Source organism: Gasterosteus aculeatus, chromosome 5 (genome assembly GCF_964276395.1).
Source record: "Gasterosteus aculeatus chromosome 5, fGasAcu3.hap1.1, whole genome shotgun sequence".
In the NCBI taxonomy this organism is placed as follows: domain Eukaryota; kingdom Metazoa; phylum Chordata; class Actinopteri; order Perciformes; family Gasterosteidae; genus Gasterosteus; species Gasterosteus aculeatus.
Window position 1 is genome coordinate 6870039 of NC_135692.1, and position 22941 is coordinate 6892979.

Here is a 22941-nt window from a genome sequence, read left to right on the forward strand (position 1 = left end):
ATTAAATGTTCTTTTACGGGAAGCTCAAAATACATCCACGCTCACCAAGGAGCAGCTTGCGTCTCCTCTCGGTGTGTGGACTGACTACGTGCTCAGAGACAACAACCTCGGCAGTCATTGGTCCTTCGTGTGTTACTGTGAGTTTTCAGATCTGAGCAAGCATATTAAAGTACACAAAGTGAAGTATAAGATCATTATTGGGGATCCTGATATCACCCACACGATCGCGACCAGCTGCAAATTCTACAAGCTTGTAATTCACACTGACCTTGGAACCACACCGACGTGGCCCCGCCTCCGTGCCTCCAAAGGTTGTATATTAACAACCTGAGGTGGAGGACAGGTGAGAAGCCACGGAGAGGTCGTGAACGTGTCCGAGCAGAACAAAGACAAGGACTCTGGATGTTGCTCTTGTGAAGTCAGCTTCCCGAACCCGGATCAGACAGCAACATACAAAAACTTAAGAGGAATTAGTTGTAGTTTGTTCGCGGGGGAACTGCTAAACTCTGGAAGAGACCAGCCAAGAGGACAATCCCGAAAAGCCTTTAACGGATCATGGGCTCTCTTTAACCCTCACGGCTGAAGATGGGAACATGGTGGGGGTTGTGCCTCTTGGCGGTTGTTGCCGCTCCGTGTCGGGGCGTTGAACAGTGTCTGGAAGGGGTCACCATCAATGTGATCCTGCTGGAGGATGAAGAGTCTCCGTGGAGTCTGAGGCTCGTCAAGGACAAAATACTGAAGGCAATTGAGACGGATTCCACCATTAATGCTGCAGAAGGTAAGTAAGCCATCTGCATGTCGACCGAATTATGTTACATCGTGGACGAAACATTTTATCAAACTGCATTACTGTGAACTCTGCATACGTTAGGACAATGTAATTAGTATTTTACTGAAACAGTCTCATAAATTGAGAATAAACGGATGCGTCTGTGTGTAGTGTTGTTTTACGCTCCATGTTGTAAGACAAGTTCTGCTGAGGTATCTGCAGCGTGAACTCCCCATGATCCACCAGAGCGAGCTGAAGTTACACCAGGACTGATTCCCTCACTGTTGGAAAATACTACAGTACCGAGTGATACTGCCAGTCATGAGCAGGGCTTCTTTTTCACATAACATGTAACACCACAACTGAATAGCTGCTGGTCTCAGCTGACGAGCTGAGTAGTAACTGCTCACTGCAACAACACAGTCCCTCCCAAAACATGCAGATCACGCGTGTGTCTGTTTAGTATCTAAACTGTGACTGTTGTTCGGAGAGAGGAGATTTGACGACCGATGGACACCCATGGTTATGTCTTTCTGGGGGACGGGAGGGCTTTAGGGACAGGATTTAATCTCACGGCCAATTTTGGCGGGTTCAGACCGACCTTTTATCGGCAGACAGGATGCAAGAGCGGCGCGTGTGAGGCAGTGGACGAGCTGAAGAGCCTGATGGTAAGTAAATCCAACTCTGATCCACAATAATGATGTAATAGGCACGACGTGCTTGTTTGCTTGGTGGGTTTTTTTGGAATTAAAAGTTACATCCACAAGGGGTCCAATTGGAGGCTGCAGCATCCTGATTGTGCACAATGTGAACAGCTAAACAAGGAACCACTCCAAAGAGACCCCATGGGGATCATTCTAAATGTTCACTTCATTAATGCATTTTGTGGACAAATATTTACAGAGACAGATGTCACATAACTTAAAACTAGCAGAAAAGCCCGCCTAAAACTAGCCACATGAACTGTGCAGACAAATCTGAAACAAACAATCCACACCGACGAACAAATCCTCAGGCCCATCTGGATTGTCTTGCAGAGTAAAGGCTCTCTGGGATGTGCCGTGCTTGGGCCCGTCTGCACCTACGCTACTTTCCAAATGTTTGAGTAAGTGCATTTGTTTCCAAGCTCGACTCCACATTAACGCAGATGCGTCATTTAGAGCTTCACACGGTGTTTGACTGGTTTAAAATGTGGGTCAAGGACATTGCATGTGGGATTTACTCTTAAATTAGGTAGTTTTGTATGAAGGTGTGACCCACCTTACACCCATGGTTATGTCTTTCTGGGGGACGGGAGGGCTTTAGGGACAGGATTTAATCTCCATGCACATGTACACCTCCATGCACATGTAGTCATCCGCCGTTCTCCTCTCAGTGCGGAAACGGGTCTGAAGCTCAGCACGCCCATCCTCTCGGCGGGAAGCTTCGGCCTCTCCTGCGACTACATGCTCAACCTCCAACGCCTGCTGCCGCCGGCACGCAAGATCTCTGACTTCTTCATCAACTTCTGGAAAGACAACAACAAGATCAAACCTGCCTGGGAGACGGCCTACGTTTACAAGAAACAGAGCAACACGGAGGATTGCTTTTGGTGAGTCCTTACCGAGTACTCCAGAGGTGGGAATGAGATCTGCTGTGTGCGACTACCTTCATGTGTGCGTGGCAAGACGCACAGGAATGGCTTGTGTGGTGATATGATAAAATACACATCTGCTCTTTTGTGTGATGCCATTCCTCAGGTACATTAATGCACTGGATGCAGACTCGGGCGAGTTTGCCCACAAAATCGAGAGAAATGTGCTGCGCAAACCAGCGGAACTGAATGATGTGCTGGCGTCACCCAAGAACAGGACAAGCAACCGTAAGGCCTCTAAGACCTTGTACAATACATCAGCATGTCTGAATGAACTGCGGTATCTAAGTTCCTCTGATACAAGGCTGTAGTTTAAGGATGTCAACTTTCATGTTTCTGGCTTGAGAAACCACATACATGAAATATCCTTCCTCTCTATATAGATGTAGATATGCTAATATAGTAGTATAATAAAGGATTGTCCCTTTTCAGTATCAGTTGCCTGTATAATGGTGATGAATGGGATAATCCACGGTTCACACTGGCAACAGCTTTCAGTGGCTTTGGCCGCCACATTGTATTAGACTTTGGGAGAATAATCAGAGAGTGTTATCTCATACAATGAACATCTAAACTTTAGCATTTTGTTGCAGAGGGGACAAATTATGTCTCCACAACCATCAAGACCTGTACTATAGTCTGTGAGGGACGCTGTTAGATAGAAATGCCATCTGCCAGCAAATGCCACAGCTTTAAACAAAGGGATATTTTGCCATGTTTTCCTCAAAGGCCAGAATGTTATTAAAATAACTGCATACACTCCTGGTCTGTGGTGTGACGTGTTACATGCCGCTTCTTTGTTTGCAGTGTTTATCATGTGTGGATCCCCAGCGGACATAGAGGAGGTGAAAAGAGGCTCCAAACTTGCAGACAACATTGATATTATCTTCATCCTCATTGACCTTTACAAGTCAGTGCTGTCAATTCATTCATTTAGTGTCTTCTATCTCTAAATTGACTGTCTCTCTCATCATTCTTACTCTGGTTCTTTCTGCATATGTTCGACCTGTAAACATGTTAAAACCTCATTCTGTTTGGTTACAACTGGCTCTTTTCATTACCTTCTTTGAGATATGGTACATATACTAGGCCCTATATGACAAATAATTATTTTCACCAAACTTTAATTGATAATTGAGTATATTCTAGGGCTCTCAACATTAACGCATTAATCTATGCGATTAATGTGGCCAAGATTAATGCAACAAAATATTTTAACGTAGTTAACGTTCGGCTCATCAAGATGGAGACAGTTTTTCGCATTGGAAGTAAAAAAAAAAAGGAGTGCGACATACAGCAGAGACCTGTGCAGAGGAATTACTCCACATGTCAAAAAGAAGGGGGGTGAGTGACAAACAGACCCCTTAAAGCACTGCTATGCTAAGCCAGCTGCTAGGCTAAGCTAGCTGCTATGCTACTTCCATCTCAACATCTAACGTTACTGTGCGCGGCACACAGTCTGCAGAGGTGGTTTGAAAACGTCCTGCCTAAATGTGGGGAGATTGTTGGCGCTTCAAACACGGTCGTTAAATTATGGAAAGTATGGAGAGATGCAAAGTGCATGAGGACAACAGGAAGAGTCGCTAGTTCAAAGTGTTCCACCCGGTGGAATTCTGTCTCCAAGTCGATCAAATGTGTGTAGTTTTGTATTTAAAATAACATTAACAATTAAACAACAAAAATAGACACTTCTTAAAGTGATTAGTCATTACTTTTAAGATTTAGTCTTGAGAAGAAAGACATTCATTATAAACAACATTGTAACAACAACAATATTCATTAATCGAGATTAATGAATTTCAAAATGTGCGATTAATTAGTTAAATTTTAAAAATCTATTGACAACCCTAGTATATTCTATTGGGGTTTTGTTTTCTGTTGTTTGTAGATACAGCATTTTAAATGAAACCTCCCCTGCCTCCTCTCCACAGTGATCAGTACTACACCAACACATCGTCAATGCCGTTCATGAGGAACGTGTTGGTGCTGACTATGCCAAACACCAGAAACTACACTATCAACACGGACCTGAGAGACAACCACACGGTGGGGACACATTTCCAAATCTACTCTACTACCTTCTGCTTTTTCCCGCTGTTTAAAGGAAGAGGCTCTTTGTATCTCTCAGCGAATAAATGGAAATGTACGGTCAGGAAGTTGCTGAGCAACAAGGCTCGATGCAGAGAGAGAAATAAGTCTAAAATAAGTCTGCCTACAGGCTCGGTGACTGACGTGTTGTATCTCACTATGAGTTCATCTTTGGAACTAAACGTTGTTTCTTGTATTTGTGGAACCTGAAGAGTGACTTGTTGTCTCGGTGGAGTTGCTATAGTTGCACTTTATCTCACTCTTAGAATGTCATCTGCTTATTGTTTGCAACGACTACTTCCAGCATCAGTGCTCCTGTTTCCTCTGAATAATCTACAGAGCAGTTGTTCTTATACAGATTATTGCCATGGAAATAGTTCCAAATGTCCGTTTTTCTCCCCCTTTCTGTTTCTCTGCAGATGAACGATTACGTGGCTGCGTACCATGATTCAGTGCTGCTGATAGGCGAGGTGATGAGGGAAATTCTTAAAAAAACTCCCTCCGAGATTCAGCAGATGGAGTTTGTCAATGTGAATTACTTCAGAAACATCTCCTTCAATGGTAAGGAAGGGGGGAGAGATAGTGGGAGGAAGGGAGAGGGGGAATTAACAGTCTTGCCCTCCGTCAGTATGGTTGGAATGTTGAATAAATAACTTTGGATATTTTTCTGGAAAGAGACAAAACCAACGGTGGAAAGAGAAATAAAGAGGAAAAATGAGTGAATCAACGTATTCATTTGGTGGCGGAATAATGGAAAATGCCTCGAGGAACATAGAAGAGACCAGAGCGTCTGAAGTCATCACTAACATTTTTTAAAATGTGGTTTTAAACTTTTGTTTCAGACCAAATACCTGTTAAACAATTGCATTTCCTTTCAACTTCAGCTTTACTTTGTCTTCAGTTGTGATTAGCAAACGTTTGCTCACAGAAAGTGAGAAACCGTACTTTTGTTCCCTCGTCTCAAAGTCAAATTCAAATGTCCTTTTTTTTGTTAAACACCTAAAAAAAGGTCTGAGAAGTCCGTGGTCAATGTTTAACAAAAGCTTATAGATGTTCACATGATGGGTCTGTTATGACCATTTGTAGTTTTTACTGAGAAGAAGCGATGAGGCGCTGCAGCTGAACGAGAGATTGAGGGTGTTCTTGTGATGGAGACGGACAGGGTTGTTTTTTTCCCTCTCAAATAACAGAATAACACTATTAAAATGTGAGTGAGAGCCAACGGTGCTCTATTTTACAGCGGGAAGGTTCCTGACAAGGTGGCGGTGAGCAGAGTGTCGGCCATGTTTGCGTTTTAAGACCTTTCATGTTGTTATTTTCAGGAAGTGCTGGAAACTACAAGCTGGACTATCATGGAGACAGAGACGTGAACCTCTCGGTCATTTACACCACCAATGACATCAAGGTACATCCTTCTCCTGTGCCGCTCGCCAGAGAATAATAGAGAAACACAGATCCTTTAGTCAGCAACATCTGACAAAAAACCTTTAGTAATAAAATAAAATGTTACGATCCACAGTACCGACCTCTATTCACATTCGACACCGAGCTCGGCAAAACGAAAGTGGTTGAAACGGACCCTTCCTTCATCTGGGGAACAAAACTTCCTAATTTCCGGCCAGACGAAGGTACGCTGTGTGGGAGACGGTCTTTAGTGGTTAGTCGGTAAGATGAGGCCCGTCTATGTACAGATAAACATTTAAGTTCTCTGAGTTGAAACGGGAATCTCCCATGAGCAAACGTAGCTTTAGACTTTGTCTGGGTCTCCTACAGTCGATGATGTTTGTTTATTATTGTTTTTTTCCAATGTTTACATGTGCTCTCTCCTTCAGTCCTGGCATTTCATGACATCATTGTCATCGTGTTGGCTGTGACAGTGGCGGTCGTGGCCACCATCGCATTCATTTTCTTCAAGTGAGTAGCAAATTATTCAATGATTGAAAAACGTACAAATCTGAGAGTCCAAAGTAGGCTTGAAACAGGCAGGTAGCAACAGGCAGACATTTGTTGAACTGCATCAGTCTCACTATTTGTATGTATTTGCATTTGTATTACACGTATAGATGCTTTTTATCACATTGAACATTAAGCAAAACACTTTTAACGTTTATCTGTTTCTATCTGCTCTTTATACAAAAAATGTTTTTTGTCCCTTTTCTGGTTTCTTATACTTTTTGCAACTTAAATGTTTCCGTTCATCAGGAAAATGTGTATATTAGACAAAGATAACCCAAGTAAATACAACATTTAGATCATTTTAATTTAGCAAAGGAAAAACAAATATGCAAACCTACCTGGCCCCGTGTGGAAAGGTCATTTCTTAACAGCTTTCTAAAAAATGTAGTTAATCACAGTTCATTCATGATTTATCAAGAGGGGGATTCACTTTCCGCACAGGGCCACATAGGTTTGGATATTTATTTGATGATCTGAAACAATTACGTGTGAAAATTCGGAAGCCGTGATGTTAACACTATGCAGTTCCTATGCAAGACCTTTAATAAGAAAATGTACAAATGGCAGTTTTCTGGATCTCTTTCTGGTTTTAACCCAAAGAAAACATTGGTGAGAAGATACATAAACAGACGTGGATCACTGTGTTATGATGTTTTTGTGTATTTTTCCGGCAGACAGAACAGGAGAGAGCGTCAGCTCAGGCAGCGCTGGTTCCACATCCCCTCTGATCTCGTGACGGTGCTGGAGAAAGACCAGCTCACCAACGTCATCTCTCTGAAGGTCAAATCACGCGTAGAGCGTTTGGAGGCTGCGTTCACAACGCTGCCATCAAGTCACAATAAACGTGTGTGTCCCCCATGTGACCCCGTCAGATTGAAAACGAGAGGAAAACCAAGCAAATCCAGATCCGCCGGGCGCTCTACGATAAGAAGGTAGCCGGACAGGAGCTTCTGGAGTCAATCCGCATGCTTTGGCAGGTGTCGCCCTGATCGCTGGTGTGATTGTTTTCAGATTGTGATTCTGAAGGAGCTGGAGTACTCGGATGCAGACATTAACCAGATGATGGAGCTGAACGCAGTAAAGCACACACACACACACACACACACACACACACACACACACACACACACACACAGAGCAGGCGGTCTGTGTGATGTTGGCATTTTACTGATTCATCGTCTTTATGCTTCTAGTTGTGTGTGTGTGTGTGTGTGTGTGTGTGTGTGTGTGCCCGTCTCGGGTTCCTGTTTTTCTCGACTTCTGTTTCATTTTTTTCTCTGTAGCTGAAACAAATCGATTACTCAAACCTCACAAAGTTTTACGGCACAGTGAAGATCGATCAGAGCGTGTTCGGGGTGTTTGAGTTCGGAGAGCGGGGGTCGCTCAGGGTGAGTACGGCCTGCTCGTGTGCAGCTCACGTCCCTCCGGTTTCCAAGGGGAGTTTAGTCCGCACATGTCACTACGGGATGAGCAACACGTTAAGAATGTGATTATGTCTCAAGATGTCTTGTCCCTTTCTTGTCCCAGTACGTGCTGAACGACAAGGTGTCGTACCCAGAAGAAACCTTTGCAGACTTGGAGTTCAAGATCTCCGTCATGTACGACATCGCCACGGTACGACAAACAACTCGGTGTCGATCATGTGGATCTGAAGGGCACACACACACACACACACACACACACACACACACACACACGTCCTTCTAACACATTCCATCACACAGGACTCCTTTGCTCAGCTTACAAATGATTTACTGCTCCATCTAAACCCCGCGGTGTGTTTCAGGGCATGTCCTACCTCCACGCCAGTAACCTCCAGGTGCACGGGCGCCTCAAGTCCACTAACTGTGTGGTGGACAATCGCATGGTGGTGAAGATCACAGACTTTGGCTGCAATAGCTTCCTCAACCCCGGGAAAGGTAAAGCAACGGTGCGTCGCGTTGCTCGCTGGGTTTCTGTCTCCACAACGCGACCGGTCACGTTCTCCTTCCTCCGTCTCAGACCTGTGGACCGCCCCGGAGCATCTGAGGAAACACGGCACCTCTCAGAAAGGAGACGTGTACAGCTTCGCCATCATCGCGCAAGAGATTGTGCTCAGAAAGTGCACCTTCTACACCGAGAGCTGCTCCGACCGAGCAGGTGCGACGCGCCGCACGGTCACGCGTCGAGCTCGTGAAAAACCAAAAGAGTTTGGGTTTTAAGAGAGTTATTGGGGGATTGTGTGAATATGATTGAGCTGTTTGGTGTGATCTACACACTCTGTTGAATTAATTAATTTATAATGTGTTTGCCAACAGAAAAGCTTTCCAAGGTCATCATGTCCTACTTCAGACCGGATCTGAACTTTGAGACGGCTTCGGATAGAGAATTAAAGGTGAGCTGATGCTCGCTGGGTGCCATCTTCATCTGCGAGCGACCTTGTGTGTGTGTGTTGTGCGTCTTTAAAGCTTTGTGTTGTCGGCCTCGTAGGTCTACATGTTAATAAAAAGCTGTTGGGATGAGGATCCAGAAAAAAGACCTGACTTTAAGAGGGTGGAGACGTGTTTGGGGAAAATCATCAGGTAACTCTAACGGCTTCTCTTTATTACATTTTTGTGTTTGTGGGTTTTCTTCCCTTTGCTTTCATTCATCCTTCTCTACCGTTTTGCTTCAGTGAAATTCATAACCGGGACAACGAGAGCTACATGGACAACATGATAAGAAGACTGCAGATGTACTCCAGGAACCTGGAGCACCTGGTGGAGGAGAGAACGGCCCTCTACAAGGCGGAGAGGGACAGAGCGGACTGCCTCAACTACATGCTGCTTCCCGGGTCCGTTCACACTTCACCAATCTCTCTATCGCCTTGCTATCTGAAAGGCAGCCTACCTGCGCCATATTTAGTGTACTAAAACCTTTCTCTCGTCTCTGCGCAGCCCGGTGGTGAAAAGTCTGAAGGAGAGCGGCGTGGTGGAGCCGGAGCTGTACGAGGAAGTGACGATATACTTCAGCGACATCGTGGGTTTCACCACCCTGTGCCAGTACAGCACACCGATGGAAGTTGTGGACATGCTCAACGATCTCTACGGCGGCTTCGACGCCATCGTCGACCACCACGACGTGTACAAGGTAGGTCCTTGGACAGACCAATCCAGACGGAACGGCGCGGACACCGAGCATTTCTTTCATCCGCGCTCAGGTGGAGACGATCGGCGACGCCTACATGGTGGCCTCCGGGCTCCCGAAGCGGAACGGGAACAGGCACGCGGTGGATGTCTGCCGCATGGCGCTGGACATCTTGGCGTTCATCGGTAACTTCCAGCTGAGACACCTGCCGGGGATCCCGGTGTGGATACGCATCGGCGTTCACTCAGGTAGGAGGCAACAGCCTTCTGGCCTGGAAAACATGAGCTCTTCTGAAACCTTCACCTCCTTTTGATCCGTCCAAGCATCTATGATGGAAATCTGACGTGTGTCTCCAAGGTCCCTGTGCCGCAGGCGTCGTGGGGATAAAGATGCCCAGATACTGTTTGTTTGGAGACACGGTCAACACAGCGTCTCGTATGGAGTCCACTGGACACCGTGAGTGGAGACCTGTGTGGTCCAGTTTACAGAAGCTAAGCAATCAAAGGAATTCACCATCTTCTCCGTTACGTCCGCCAGCCCTGCGGATCCACGTCAGTCAGCCGACTATAGATATCCTGCAGAGGACGGACTGCGAGTTTGAGTACGAGGTCAGAGGAGAAACGTATCTAAAGGTGAAGAGGGGCATCTTTAGTGAACACGCCACGGTGAACCATCTGAAATAGAACCTAGAAACCACCAACTCCGCAGAGAGCATCGACTCAAGGTCTGCAGATTTCACCGGCATGACTGATGGTGTGAATGTGTTTCCCAAGGGTAAAGGCACTGAGACCACCTGCTGGTTGACGGGCGAGAAGGGCGAAGACTACGACCTCCCAACTCCACCCACGACGTAAGTAAACCCGCCACCGGTGTTATTTACCCCGAATATAGTACCTTACATTTTTTGTAGCCAGTGCTGTAGAGCTGCGTCCCTGTTCACGTTCTGGTTCCTGCTCGTCCAGTGAGAACTTCCAGCGGCTGCAGCAGGACCTCGCCAACATGACCCTGGCGTGTCTGGAGCGGCGCTCTCGGGGCTCCGTCCGGAGGAAGAAGACGCTCTCGTGGCAGAGCGAGGAGGCGGAGTCTGAGAGCGACCAACCCGAGTACCTGCATCTGGCCACTGTGGATAACACCCTCAGCACGTTCCTGTAGCTGTGAAGGCCGCGTCCACACTACCTCCAAGTAGTGTCAGCGCACATGTGGACCTTTGTCCGGCATATTCAGGTTCATTGACAGTTTAAATATGCAACTTTTTTTACCGCTTAGTCTAAACTCTGGTTATATGGATTTCAAATGATCCTGGAAAACATGAAATACGAGAAATTGCAATTACTCCCCACTGCTTAATAAGGCGGTTATATATATTTATATAATGATGAATGTATCTTATCAGCAGACGATGCGGGTGGAGCTTAATTGTTAAGTAAAGATGACACGATGCAAGACAAATTAGCGACTAATTGTTTAAGCAAAAGTTTATTTTGGATTTTACTTTCTCTTTTACTAATACTTTATTCTTGAATCATATTCTATGAGAGCGCTATACTGAATATAATCATGTATTCCATTTGGATTAAATAGATCCAGGCCCTTATTAATATCCCATATAAAAGTTATAAACAAGGCTCTAAAGAAACTTGATCAAGTTATTTACTGAGTGAAAGGACACGATATTCATCAGGTGACTTATTCCTTCTTACAGCAAAGTATAGGATTAACTTCAAGGAGCTCTTATTACATAATCACACGTACGCTTCGAGCACAAATAGGCAATAAAACAAAGGATTAAACCTTTGTCTGCTGTCATGTTAATAGTTATTTTAATTTCATTTCTGTGGAAGCCATAACGCATGTAGTTATTTCACTGGTTACTTTATATTCATTTGTATTTCGTGACCAAGCGGCAGCCAGAGGAGCTCGAACCGCAGTCGCTTCTCTGGAACATTTCAACCTGAGATCAACTCGAGGCCACATACTGCTTTTTTATTCCACTGAATTTCAATGACGTGGGCTCATCTGCCTAAAAAAAAAAATTTCAAATACGTATCTTAAAACAAAAAGGCAAATATTTTATTCATGTTTTGGTGACATTCATTTCTATTAAATTAAAGAAAAACTTTCTGTCACATTGTGGAAAACGTTGTGTATTGTTCAGGTGAAAAAACTAAACAAAATAAAACCACAGCGGTTCTTGGAGCCCGTTCAGGTCCGTCTGAGGCGTTAATTTGTCACAACGGTTCATGTATACAGACACCGAGGCTCCATGGACAGCAGAAGAACAAAAACACCTCCAGCGTCAGACTCAGATAGTTTTCTTCCAACAGCTGCCTGAAAGAGGTTTGTTTCTTTTACAGAACTACTGAGTAGACTTTTACACATCAAATATAAAGTGAACAGCAGAAACAAGTTAACACATTTTGTGTGCAAATAAGGAGGTGAAGTGAGGATCCGGCTAAACAAACCCGGGAACTGCACATGCAAATTACTGATCAATACTGATCCAATCATTAATCAAAACATAATCATTCAGGAAGATCTGTTCAGCTTTGTGAACTGATCGATTAAATAACATAATAGTATATACTTTGAAAAATAAAAGTGGGTCAACTAGAAAAGACAATCCCCGTTTTTTACTGTGTAACATTTGGAAAAAAAACGGCGAGAATAAATTAGACACTTGAAAGTAAAAAAAACAAAACATAAAAGGCATGAATTTTTATACTAAACAGCTTCAGGCTTCTAGAGTTGTGTGAAACCAGCTTCACCTCATAAGCGACAATTTTACCTTCATTGTCTCTGCACTTTATGTAAAATAAGAGTTCTCAGAACAAACAAACCGGAAGAAATGCTCACAAATACCAAACCTCTCAGCAGGACTGCAAACTACCCATCCGTCAACTACAACATTAAAACAGCGATTTAAAATGAACGCGGGTAACACCACTTGTCTTGTGACGTGTCCGTGCTGAGAGGAGCCACTGGAGGAGGCTGCAGCTGCTTGATGCGTAACACCAGTCTAACGTTTACTCTGCTCATCCAGCTGATAAGGTGTTTATTGCAAAGGGCCTCGCATGCCCGGGACATCGCTTTCTATTTTACACTTCAGTGCACGAGACACTTTATCGGAAGCATGCACACTCAAACACACAACAGCCCGTTTTTCTCTTCAGATTTGATTATCAAAAATGTTATAAAAGAAAGTCGCCGACAATGATCTTTCTTCTTGATTGTCTCAGGTCAACTCAAACTGCTGAATGCCCGTGTAAAACAGCCCGAGTGTGACTCGATGGGGGGGTGAGGATCAGTGTGGTTACGCAAATCTTTAGAGGCAAAAAATAATGTGTGCTTGAGGTCGACCTCAGCGGGCCGAGCCACATGACTGCAGGTCTTTCAGGGTCAGTCAGCTGCGTTTGTAAACATTAAGAGGACAAAGGACATTCAAATCAAATAATTCTATTAAAAACCAAAGAAGCCACTATGACATCATCCTGCCATACGTTGCCACCCCGTTACAACCATAACCATCTCATCTGGGCTTATATGTCTGACTCAAATGTGGGTTGGTATGTTGTATGTAATGTGCGTAATGGGGCTTCTAGAACTGCAGATTACCTCAAATATTTGAGTTATTTATGCGTCCGTGAAATATTTCAAAATAAACCTGAATTCCTGCCCTGCTTCCTTTAGCATCTGTACAGCAAAGTCTAATGTGTTTTATGCGGTCGAATGTTTTCTGATGAGCTACGACACGACGATGTGCTCCTCTTATTTTCCAGCATTCAACAACTACACCACCAGTGTCTCCAGTGAATCTCCCGTTAAACCCGGCGTCGGCGTATTAGTCGAACAACACGGAGAAATGAATTCATTGCATGACACGGCATTATTTACACTGCATGCGTGCCACACGCTTGATGCGTGCTGCGGTTCCTCCAAGTCGCCACTAGAGGCTGTTAAAAGTCACGTGTGATCCGAGCGCCTCTCAGCGGCCTGTTCAACCTTCCACCTCCACTGCGGCAGATCGGCTCTTCGATATTTCACAGGCGTCGATGACGACAGAAGAGATTGTGTGGATGCCCGCGTAACTGTGACGGAGAGACGCCTCGTCCCGCTGCCTCAGCCCCTCGTCCTCGCCTTGATCCCGCTTCCCTTTGACCTCAAGTCTGTAGCCAGATGAGACCGCCGAGAGTGCCGTCTGTCTGGTGCCGCATCGCTTCCACCCGTCAACTCAGGGCCAACTGAACCAAGAAATAGCTCCGCTGACATGTTTTACCATGAGGCCGAACCACCTGCACTAACCCGTGTTCACGGCGAGATCAAATCATCCGGGTTGATGCACCCGGACTCCCGTTGAAGGCCACCGCTAAACACATACGAAAACACGCCTTTGTGCGCCTTGTATGAGTAACCACAATGAGAGGAAACCAGCGTTCGCCCATTCTCCCCCCGACAGCGACGAATAATGAAATGACCGTCAGTATTTCCCGAGCCAGCACAGTTTGCGCCGGCTGAAACGTTAGCGGTTAGCGGGCCGGGTCCCTCCTGGGGGTGCGGGAGTGTTTCTCTAGAAAGTGCAAGACAAATGACGGTGTTGTGTTACGGTTAATGCAGTGACCCAAAGACGCAGCTTTCACGCCATCCATCCGATCGCTCCTCGCGGCGCATCGAAGACGAGACGATGTCAGAGTCTGGTTGAGCACCGTGGTTCCGCCCTCTTCATCAGGATCTTTGGTTATAATTTACTAAGCTACACTACTGCCCGTGGCAATATGTCACCCACACACGCTCCAACCTACTAGTGGAACTGGTTCCACTGAAAAACATTTTTGAAGATGTTGCGAGGGAATTTATCTTTTTTTTCTTCACTTTTTGGTAATTTTGTAATGTTTCTAACCAGTGAAGCGGTCAGTGAACGCTACACTTCAGTTGTGATGAATGTCCATTGACGCACATATATACAGTCGCTATAGGCCGAGAAAAAATGACTTTAAATTCTGAGGGTTTCTACATCCGGGACCCGTGGATCTGGAAAAGCTGTGGAATAAGAAAAAACAGAGATTAGGGAATTGTAGATGCGCGGCGTTCTAATCTATGAACATTTGATACAATCTACGCTGTAGTTTGGCTGTGATGACGCTGATTATGAAAATGTTGACAGAATGAGAGCAAATGATTGTTACTGATGTGCATAATGGTTGGGAACACCAACAGAAACCAACGTGCCTTCACCACGTCTTACACGTTTCAAATGTGTGACATTCACCTGGTTGTGTAGGTTGAAATGTCTGCGTGTCTGTGTGCGTCTACGTGGGGACCCTACACACAGTCCGTGCACAGACCGGGACGGACATCCTACACTACTGCTGCCCCGAAAAGGTCAGGGGGGGTATTTCATGTCACAACATCGGTAACGAGAGCCCCGAGAGACACGGCGGTCAATCAATATCTAGAGAGGCCGTGGCCAGAGGACGCAGGTCCGTGTTTACACACAAACACGAGATGGTGCAGGTCGCCATGGCGAGCAGCGCCCGGGTCTTTCTTGACGATGGGAGGAAAAGGTGGCGGTTCATTGGCCCGACAGTCATTTACAAGTGTCTTTGACGGGTGCCACGCGCAAGGAACTTCCATACTTGAAGTCGGATGCATTGTACAGATGAATAAAGCTGAAATCTATTTTAATCCCTCATACTCCCCGGGGGGTCATTACTGTACAGCAGCAAGTCAACGTCACTGCTAGTCCTCATTTAGTACAATTTATTATTCAATTATAAATGATAATTTTCAAATTCTAATTTGATAATTTCAAATTATTTGAAAACTCAGATCTTTCTCATAATGAGATTATAATAGTGATTCTAATTCACGTGATCGACGGGGGGCAACTTTGTGATTCTCCCGTGACAGAAGAAAAGACGGTCGCTATGTGTCCTCCTCCAAATCTCAGCAGCGGACTCGGGAGAGACACCAACATCTCCAACAATATCAAAGTGCACAGTTCTCTCTGCATTTGTATTCTTGTATTTGTATTAGGTTTAATGTACACAGCTGTCAGTCAGCACTGGGCTCACTGGAGAACAACATAGAGGTCATACAGCGACATGAAACACCCCCGATCTCTGTATATATCACACACAATATATGTATATATATATATATATATATATATATATATATATATATATATATATATATATATATATATATATATATATATATATATATATATATATGTATATATATATATATATATATATATATATATATATATATATATATATATATATATATATACACACACACACACACACACACACACACACACACACACAAAGAGTAAAATCTACCAGCTCTAGCCAGCACATCTATTGCACAGTTCCTCACCCATTCCCGCCTCTCTTTGGAACAAAGAAACACGACTCCCTCATTCCCTAAGCCACTCATTTGGTGTGGTTTCTCCCCCTCCTCCTCCTTCTCTTCCTCCCTCCTCCTCCTCTTCCTCCTTAGCCGTTTCTTCTTCCTGCACCTCGGGCGGCTTCATTCAGCATTAAGGACGGAGGGGAAAAGACAAAAGAAAAAGGACAAAAAAAAAAGAACAAGGACAGAAAACGATAAAAAAATGAACATGTGATGAGTGGTTTGTGAGAAGCTTAGAGGTAAATATAGAGCAATGCAGATATATAATGAAATATAATATATATATATAATATTATATATATATATCCATATGAGAAGGAGAGAAAATAGATTGATTACAGTGTGAGAGTTAGACAGGACGACTAAGTGAGTGATTGATTGATTAAATAGCCGGACAGAGAGAGAGAGAGAGGTGTGAATGATGGAGCGAATGTGTTTGTGAATGACCTTTCAAGGGCAAAAGACATTTAATACTTTCAGCCTTTTTTTAGCTCCCCGCCATCGCCTCCCCGCTATCGCGTCTCGACACGCGTGTCGATGGAGCAAAGGAAGCGGACGGACACACTCACCTTGGTTTTGTGGCTCTGCTCGGTAGCCAGACCAGATCCCGGCGTGTGAAGCTCCTTGGAGACGACGCACAGAAACTCGGCCTGGTCCTCCGTTCCGTAGCTGTACGACGAGCCGATGTTCACCATCTAGAAGACAGGAGGGGACACGGAGACGGAGACGCAGCGTCAGGAAGAATCACAGCAGAAAAAACTGAAACAAACAAACAAGAAAGACAGAAAGGAACGGAGACGGTTGGGATCCAAGACGACAGAGAGGGAGGACTTCTTTGGCCCATGCATGGTGGAGGGGAGGCGGGGCTGGGAGGCAAGGGGAGGCGGGGTCAAAGGGCGGACATTCTGCTACTCCACTCCGTCCATGCATCTTGTTCTTGTAGGACCAGCTTCTGCAGGGAACAGTGTGCAGGTCGTGGCTGTGCAGGATGCAGTGGGGCATGGGGACAGCTCTGGGAGGGGGGAGGGGGCAGGGAGGGTGTCTACATGTGACTCTAGGCTACACTGTCGATAGGCTGACCTATTAAAACTCCAGCAGACTCAGAGTTTGGAGTCAGAGAGTCACCGCTGGAGTGAAATGAACGGCCGCCTCTCGACTTGGGGGCCGTCCTTCACTTCAGAGGATACTGTTAATGCCCCCTATTCGTTACAGGGACTCAAAAGATCAATATAATTGAGTCTATTTTTACTGTGCGATCCCACTGTGAGCTGTGGGGGGCTCCTCTATAATCCATCAGACTGCTGTAAGAGCTGCTCTGCAACCTGCCAGTTGTGTGCCAGTTTTTGACAATTATTTTTCTCCAATGAATCATTTGGTCTTAAAATATCTTTAAACCCACATCACAATTTCTCAGAGCCAAAGTGGACATATGATAAAATTGCTTCTTTTGTTCCTTTTAGACGCACCAAAAAAAACCTGCTAATTTTAAAAGTCCAAATAAAGAGAAAGGATCAATTGGAACCCATTAATTTTCTGAAATTTTAGGAGCGGAAACCACAACAAAAATTGACATTTCTCTAAATAAATGTAAGTAGTGGTCCCTTGCTGGTAGATCAGTATATTGCTTTTAGCTCCGATCAATCAAAATAGGTTTCATGCGTCCATAACAGAAGCCCAAAGTGACCAATCAGTCTGGGACATTGATCTCACAATGTGAAGATGCTTTGTTGTTAACAGGGTCTAAGTCCCATCACAGACTTGGTTGTCCTCTTGGACAAAGATAATCCCCTGAGAATACTCCAGAACCCGCGCAGTATATGAGCGTCATCTGGGTTCTAAAGCCCCGATGAGCTAAAGGTAAAAGATAGTGACGGGTGGGTGCTGTGCCTGTGGTGACGTGGTGTCTGCAATGAAGTATTTATAAATTTAAATTCCGAAATAAATGTCAATATACTTGGACCCGCTAGACAAGTCCTACCTACAAAGAATACATCAATCTAGCCAATGCAAACCAGTGCCGTCTAAACTCAGTTGGGGAGTGCAGAAAGCAGGGGTTGGGACGGGGCCGAGGGGTCAAGATTGAAGAGTCAGCAGCAGCGTGAGTCCAACCCACAGTCCAGAGCAGTCCGGTGCGGGGCTTTCTGCAGGCGCGCACGCTGACCTGCTCAAACTTCCAGCCGTCTGACATTGTGGAGACCATCTGGGTGAGCTCCTCCTCCTGGCACTGCAACACACGGTACACGTGCTTGGGGGGCGCCTGCTGGGGAAAGCGGAGGAGAGGCGGGGTCAGAGGGCAGCAGGCATATTGATAGTAAGCCTGGACCAAAGCGCTGCGACGTAACACGGAGACGGTGGAAGGATATCGAAGAGAAAGACAGCGGTGTAGCGGCGAGCTAGCGACCACGTAGGCACGTCGCTGTCCAGCGACGGTGTTCAAACGCGAGCTGCGAGTGTGGTAGAAGAGAAGGTGGGTGTGTGTTTGACGGGGCGGTGAGATTATGTAAGAGAGAGCGCAACCATCCTGAGAAGATCAAAGAAGCCTGATGTACAGAACAAAGACTGCGTGACTGACATTCTCTTACATCACCACCACAATGGAGTGTGTGTGTGTGTGTGTGTGTTACAGTATAGACTCCGGAATACCAACACAACTGTTGCGCTAAGCAGCATGTGCAACATTAGACACACACACCGCTGCTGCTGCTTTCAGTGTCATTTCAAAACACGGTGGCCATCTGCTCGGCTATCAGAGCAGAAAACCCCTCGGAGGAGTCCTGTGTTTACCTGCGTGGCTTTGGAGTCCCGCTCCACGATCCTCTCCTTGATCAGTTTGATCAGTGGGGTGATGTTGTAAAACTCTGCCTCCTCCAGAACACCTGGAGGCAAAAACAAACAAAGCTAAACATGGCTCAGCCCCTTTGTGGACACCACCACTTTGTGTGTACGTTTTATTTAAAAAACAATCTTATACCAGTTGAACCCTTTTTTTTTACCAGCACACTCACATATCTACTACTTTACCAAACTACCGTTTAGCTGTTTCATCCACTGATTCCCAGAAAGCTAGCAGTTGGTCGTTGCCGTGCAACATTAATGGGTTTTGCATTTATTTGAATGGTTAGGATTATTTGTATCTTATAGTTATGGCTGCACCCTGGTACAAGCACACATATTTCTCAAAACTAGTAACTAAAATAATTAAATTAAAGAAACTACATCCCGTGAGGCAATGCAGGGCCCGGAGTCAAAGCACATTAAAGACCTTCTTCTGCCAGCTCCTTGTTGTAGACCAGCTTGCCATGCCGCAAGTAGTTGAGGATGGGGCCGAAGTAGGTGGGGTCTCTGTCGATCACATAGGCTCCGGAGTCATCCTGTGGCAGAAGGACAGAGGGAGCACACGATGAAACCGTGAGCTGCAGATAGACTTTTCCCTCAACCGACGGTGGTGTGCGACTGTGGGCTGGAAGCAGTGCAATGTCAAGCTATTATAGGCCGTGGGTGTTTTTTCACTCATTATAGTACTCAAGGCGGCGTATCTGCGTAATGTCTCAAACAGAAGATGTGGCTCCTGTTATTTTTGGACCTCACCATTAATGGACCTCTTTCCGAAGATGTTGCAGTATTTTTAGACCCAAAAGTTCACGAGCTAGAGAACAACATACTTCTTAGCTTTGTTCATCATCATTGTTTGGTATTATTATTCCCAAATAACCCCCCCCCCCCCCTCCCCCCCTTGTATACAGTGGATGACGCTTTGCAACCCGACACGATCCGTCGGCGCTGACTGAACGACAGTCTGCTTCTCTCCCACTTCCAGGCTACTTCTGCCAACGCCGGCCCGGCTGTTATGTCAACGCACGCACGCACGCACGCACGCACGCACGCACACGCACACACACACAGACACACACCCTCTGCTCTGATGATCGCTTGAAGCACATCTTCCTTTTAAGAGTCGACTTTAAAAAAAAGGGCCCTTGCTGGAGGGGATTCGTTGTGAAATGAAGAGGAAGTGAAAGAATCCGCCGGCTGGCGTTAACCTATGGTTGGGTGTCTCCGCAGAGAGAGGGACGGGCAGACTGTCCACTCCGACTGACGCTTCCCGCCGTTAAAAGAGCTGGTGTTCTACGGAAAAGTTAAATATGAAATCAGGACGCTGCACGTTTTTTGTATGCGTTCTCCATTGTGTAATCGGTTGTCGGTTACGTGTGTGCTTTGTTACTGATTGATGATTGATCGCTGTGAGAGAAAGTAGGCCAGAGGTTAAACCTCCTTGTTGATTCAACTTGGCACACCTCCCATCAATCAAATCAAATCCATGCTAATTGATCACTTCCTTGTCTTACACTTACTGACAAGTTCTGGCAACCAAAGGAATTCAGAGTTTCTTTAGATACTACAGATTCAAAACAAAATAACTTTAAATGGGGGGCAGTAACTTCCTCATCAGATAGATTCACCTGTTAAGCAGAACTTTGCTCTCTCATGCCGCTTGTCTTTTATTGCCAACTACAGCGGCTGTGTGAACATATTCCCTTTGTTACTTTAACACACGCATGCGCTGTGATCTAGATGCTGAAATGAAATGTAGTGAAACACATTTGGCCGTGATTCTGTTTTTCAGACTGTACGATTTCTAATTTGGGATCAGCCCAGTTTATCGTCCTCAGATCGTCACCACAGACGCCTCTCAAGAAATAGAAAAGGAAGAAAAGAATCAAAGTCTGTGTGAAGTTTTCCACCCCCGATTCTAACAAAGTTAACAGTTTTTTTGTGCGGCCCGGAATTATTGTGTAATTGATTGTGTAATTCTGGAAGTAGAGAAGCAACAAGTTCAAACAACTCTGCTTCTTGTTGAAATGAGATGCTTGGTTCAGGCGCAGGTTTCATGGTCCCTGCGATGAAGCGAGTCCCGGCGTGTCGCGGAATTTCATGAAGAAAAAAAAATCCCCTGAACATTTTTACAGATATCGCTGCGTTACGGCATCATGACATCTGAACTCGGGCCTGACCGCGCTGCGCCACCCCACCCCCCCCCCATTTCATGTGAGGGAAGCCATTGATGATCACAAATCCGCAGTAATAGGATTAAGAGGTTGTAGTTAACTGGCCGTCCTGTTGCACTTCTTCTACTAACAATTATTCTACGTGTGCGCAGACCTCTGCAGAGGTGTGATCTCTACAGTCAGCCGCGTTATCTCGAAAGGTTTCTCCCTATATACGACTTAATCTAGAGATTACGGTGCTGCTATACAGATGTTAGGTAGAAATGTCCGGTGACCGGCTACAGCAGCGGGTGAGAAAAAAGAAGAAGAAAACCACTCCATGGTTGGATGCTCCTCCGGGATCCCGTTGGCCCACAGCTCAGCTCCCGTTTCTACGGTGACAGCAGTAAGTGCGTCAGCGAGAGAGAGAAGGAAACTCGCTTGTCAAAACTGGCTAATTCTCATCCCGACTGTGATCGCTCGGCTTTGCTACCCAGCAAAGACATTCAGCACCGATCCGTCCATTTTATCCCGTCCGGGAGGCTCGCTTTCGTTTGCAGTCGCCGAGCGCTGACATCTTCAAGATAAGCGCTTTTCAGCCAGCAGCGAACGTCCACTTACAGCAGACACCAGGGCTGCAGCCCCACTCCCCTCACACACTCAGATCAAAGGCCGCAGCATAACAGAAACATGCATCATTCATGAGCCTTTACTTTCAGTGCATTCAGTTAACATGTGACTGGAAGACACATAATACCCCCCCCCCCCCCACACACACACACACACACACCACCTCACCATTAGATGCCAGCTGCACGGCTACTCCTGCAGAAGAGGAGGCACGTGTTCTTCCATCTGACTGAAGCTACATTCACAGCCAAAAATGATGCTGACACACACACACACACACACACACACACACGAGCTGTAAATCTACATCAGCTGCTTATTAGACATCTCTATGTCTGCATCTGCAGAGTGCACATAGAGATGTGTTGGTAATGGTGCACAGATGACACAGTAATAGTTAGTCCCTCTATGGCTACTCTGAAACCTTTAGAGATTTAAAACACAACACGAGTCAGTAATGATCATATTACCACACAGTCTCTAATGGATAAATAGCCTTTAGTCAGGCAAGAGCAAAATAAATCATAGCGAGATATTTTGTACGAAAGTGTTTTTGAATAAAAACGTTAACCTGTCAACATGCCCGGCTATAATGGAGCTGAACAACACGCCAACGTATTTGTTTACACAAACACACCCGTCACATCTCAGTCAGCACTAAACACTGAATACAGACAAAGAGAGGAGGGGGGGGGTGCGGGGGACTCACCGTGTCCGAGTGCAGGTCCTGCTGTTGGCACAGCCGGTACAGGAAGGAGGTCTGCTCCTTGAGGAGGGTCTGCCGCGTGGTGAGGAACACCGTGCCCCCGACGTTCAGCCGGACCCACTTCCCGTTGCTCCCCGCGCGCGGGTTGATGACCGAGCCGTTCCCGAGGCTCTGCGACGCCTTCCCGCCGGGCTCGCTCGCGCTGGCCGTGGCGGACGTCGCGCTCTCTCCCGCCTCGCTGTCTTTGTTGTTGTTGTTGTTATTGTTGTTGTTGCTGTTGAGGTGGAGGCCCGGGGGGGTTGCCATTTGGGAGGAGAAAAAAAAAACCGCCGCGAGGCACGAGATGGAGACGAGGAGGAGGAGGCGTCCGTCCGTGACCGCTGCTGCCTCGGCTCTTTCTCCCCGAGTCCGGCCGAGGAGGCTCCGCCCACAATACCGCGACGCCTCAAAGATCAGTGACGACGCCGGAAGTGAGGAGTAGTACATCCGAAAAGTACTTTCAAAATAATGGAACGTAAGGGTGTCATAAGAAAATCCAAGTAATCTAAGACCTTTTAGATGTTAAAGTAGGCAGTGGATGTGTCCCGGACTGAGTGGTCAGCTTCTTCATCCAAAGTAACACATTATTTATATATTTGCGAAGTCATGGAGGAGA

The 22941-nt window shown here is 45.9% G+C and overlaps 2 protein-coding genes across 7 annotated transcripts; one reads left to right on the forward strand and one right to left on the reverse strand.

Moving 5' to 3' along the window:
* Positions 1-367: 367 nt before the first annotated feature.
* On the forward strand, positions 368-11766 carry gucy2cb (guanylate cyclase 2Cb). Its single transcript, XM_040177606.2, has 27 exons — positions 368-778; positions 1325-1437; positions 1807-1874; positions 2145-2360; positions 2509-2630; positions 3210-3312; positions 4334-4448; positions 4910-5051; positions 5813-5895; positions 6010-6118; positions 6323-6404; positions 7121-7226; positions 7319-7378; positions 7458-7523; positions 7730-7834; positions 7974-8060; positions 8233-8365; positions 8448-8585; positions 8744-8820; positions 8916-9007; positions 9100-9258; positions 9362-9554; positions 9625-9799; positions 9909-10007; positions 10089-10183; positions 10325-10401; positions 10514-11766. The coding sequence occupies exons 1-27, from the start codon at positions 586-588 to the stop codon at positions 10701-10703; spliced, it is 3198 nt and encodes a 1065-aa protein (XP_040033540.2). The 5' UTR covers positions 368-585; the 3' UTR covers positions 10704-11766.
* Positions 11600-22764, reverse strand: kctd17 (potassium channel tetramerization domain containing 17). Of its 6 annotated transcripts, none has more exons than XM_040177632.2 (7): positions 22290-22764; positions 19228-19336; positions 18750-18841; positions 18079-18222; positions 16535-16660; positions 15933-16083; positions 11600-14585 (listed from the first exon to the last, which is right to left on the reverse strand). In XM_040177632.2, the coding sequence occupies exons 1-6, from the start codon at positions 22590-22592 to the stop codon at positions 15973-15975; spliced, it is 885 nt and encodes a 294-aa protein (XP_040033566.2). In that variant the 5' UTR covers positions 22593-22764; the 3' UTR covers positions 11600-14585; positions 15933-15972. The 6 variants fall into 6 exon arrangements, with proteins under 6 accessions (XP_040033566.2, XP_040033567.2, XP_040033564.2 ...); XM_040177633.2 differs by having other exon boundaries at positions 18127-18225; XM_040177630.2 differs by having other exon boundaries at positions 18079-18225; positions 22290-22752.
* Positions 22765-22941: the final 177 nt, after the last annotated feature.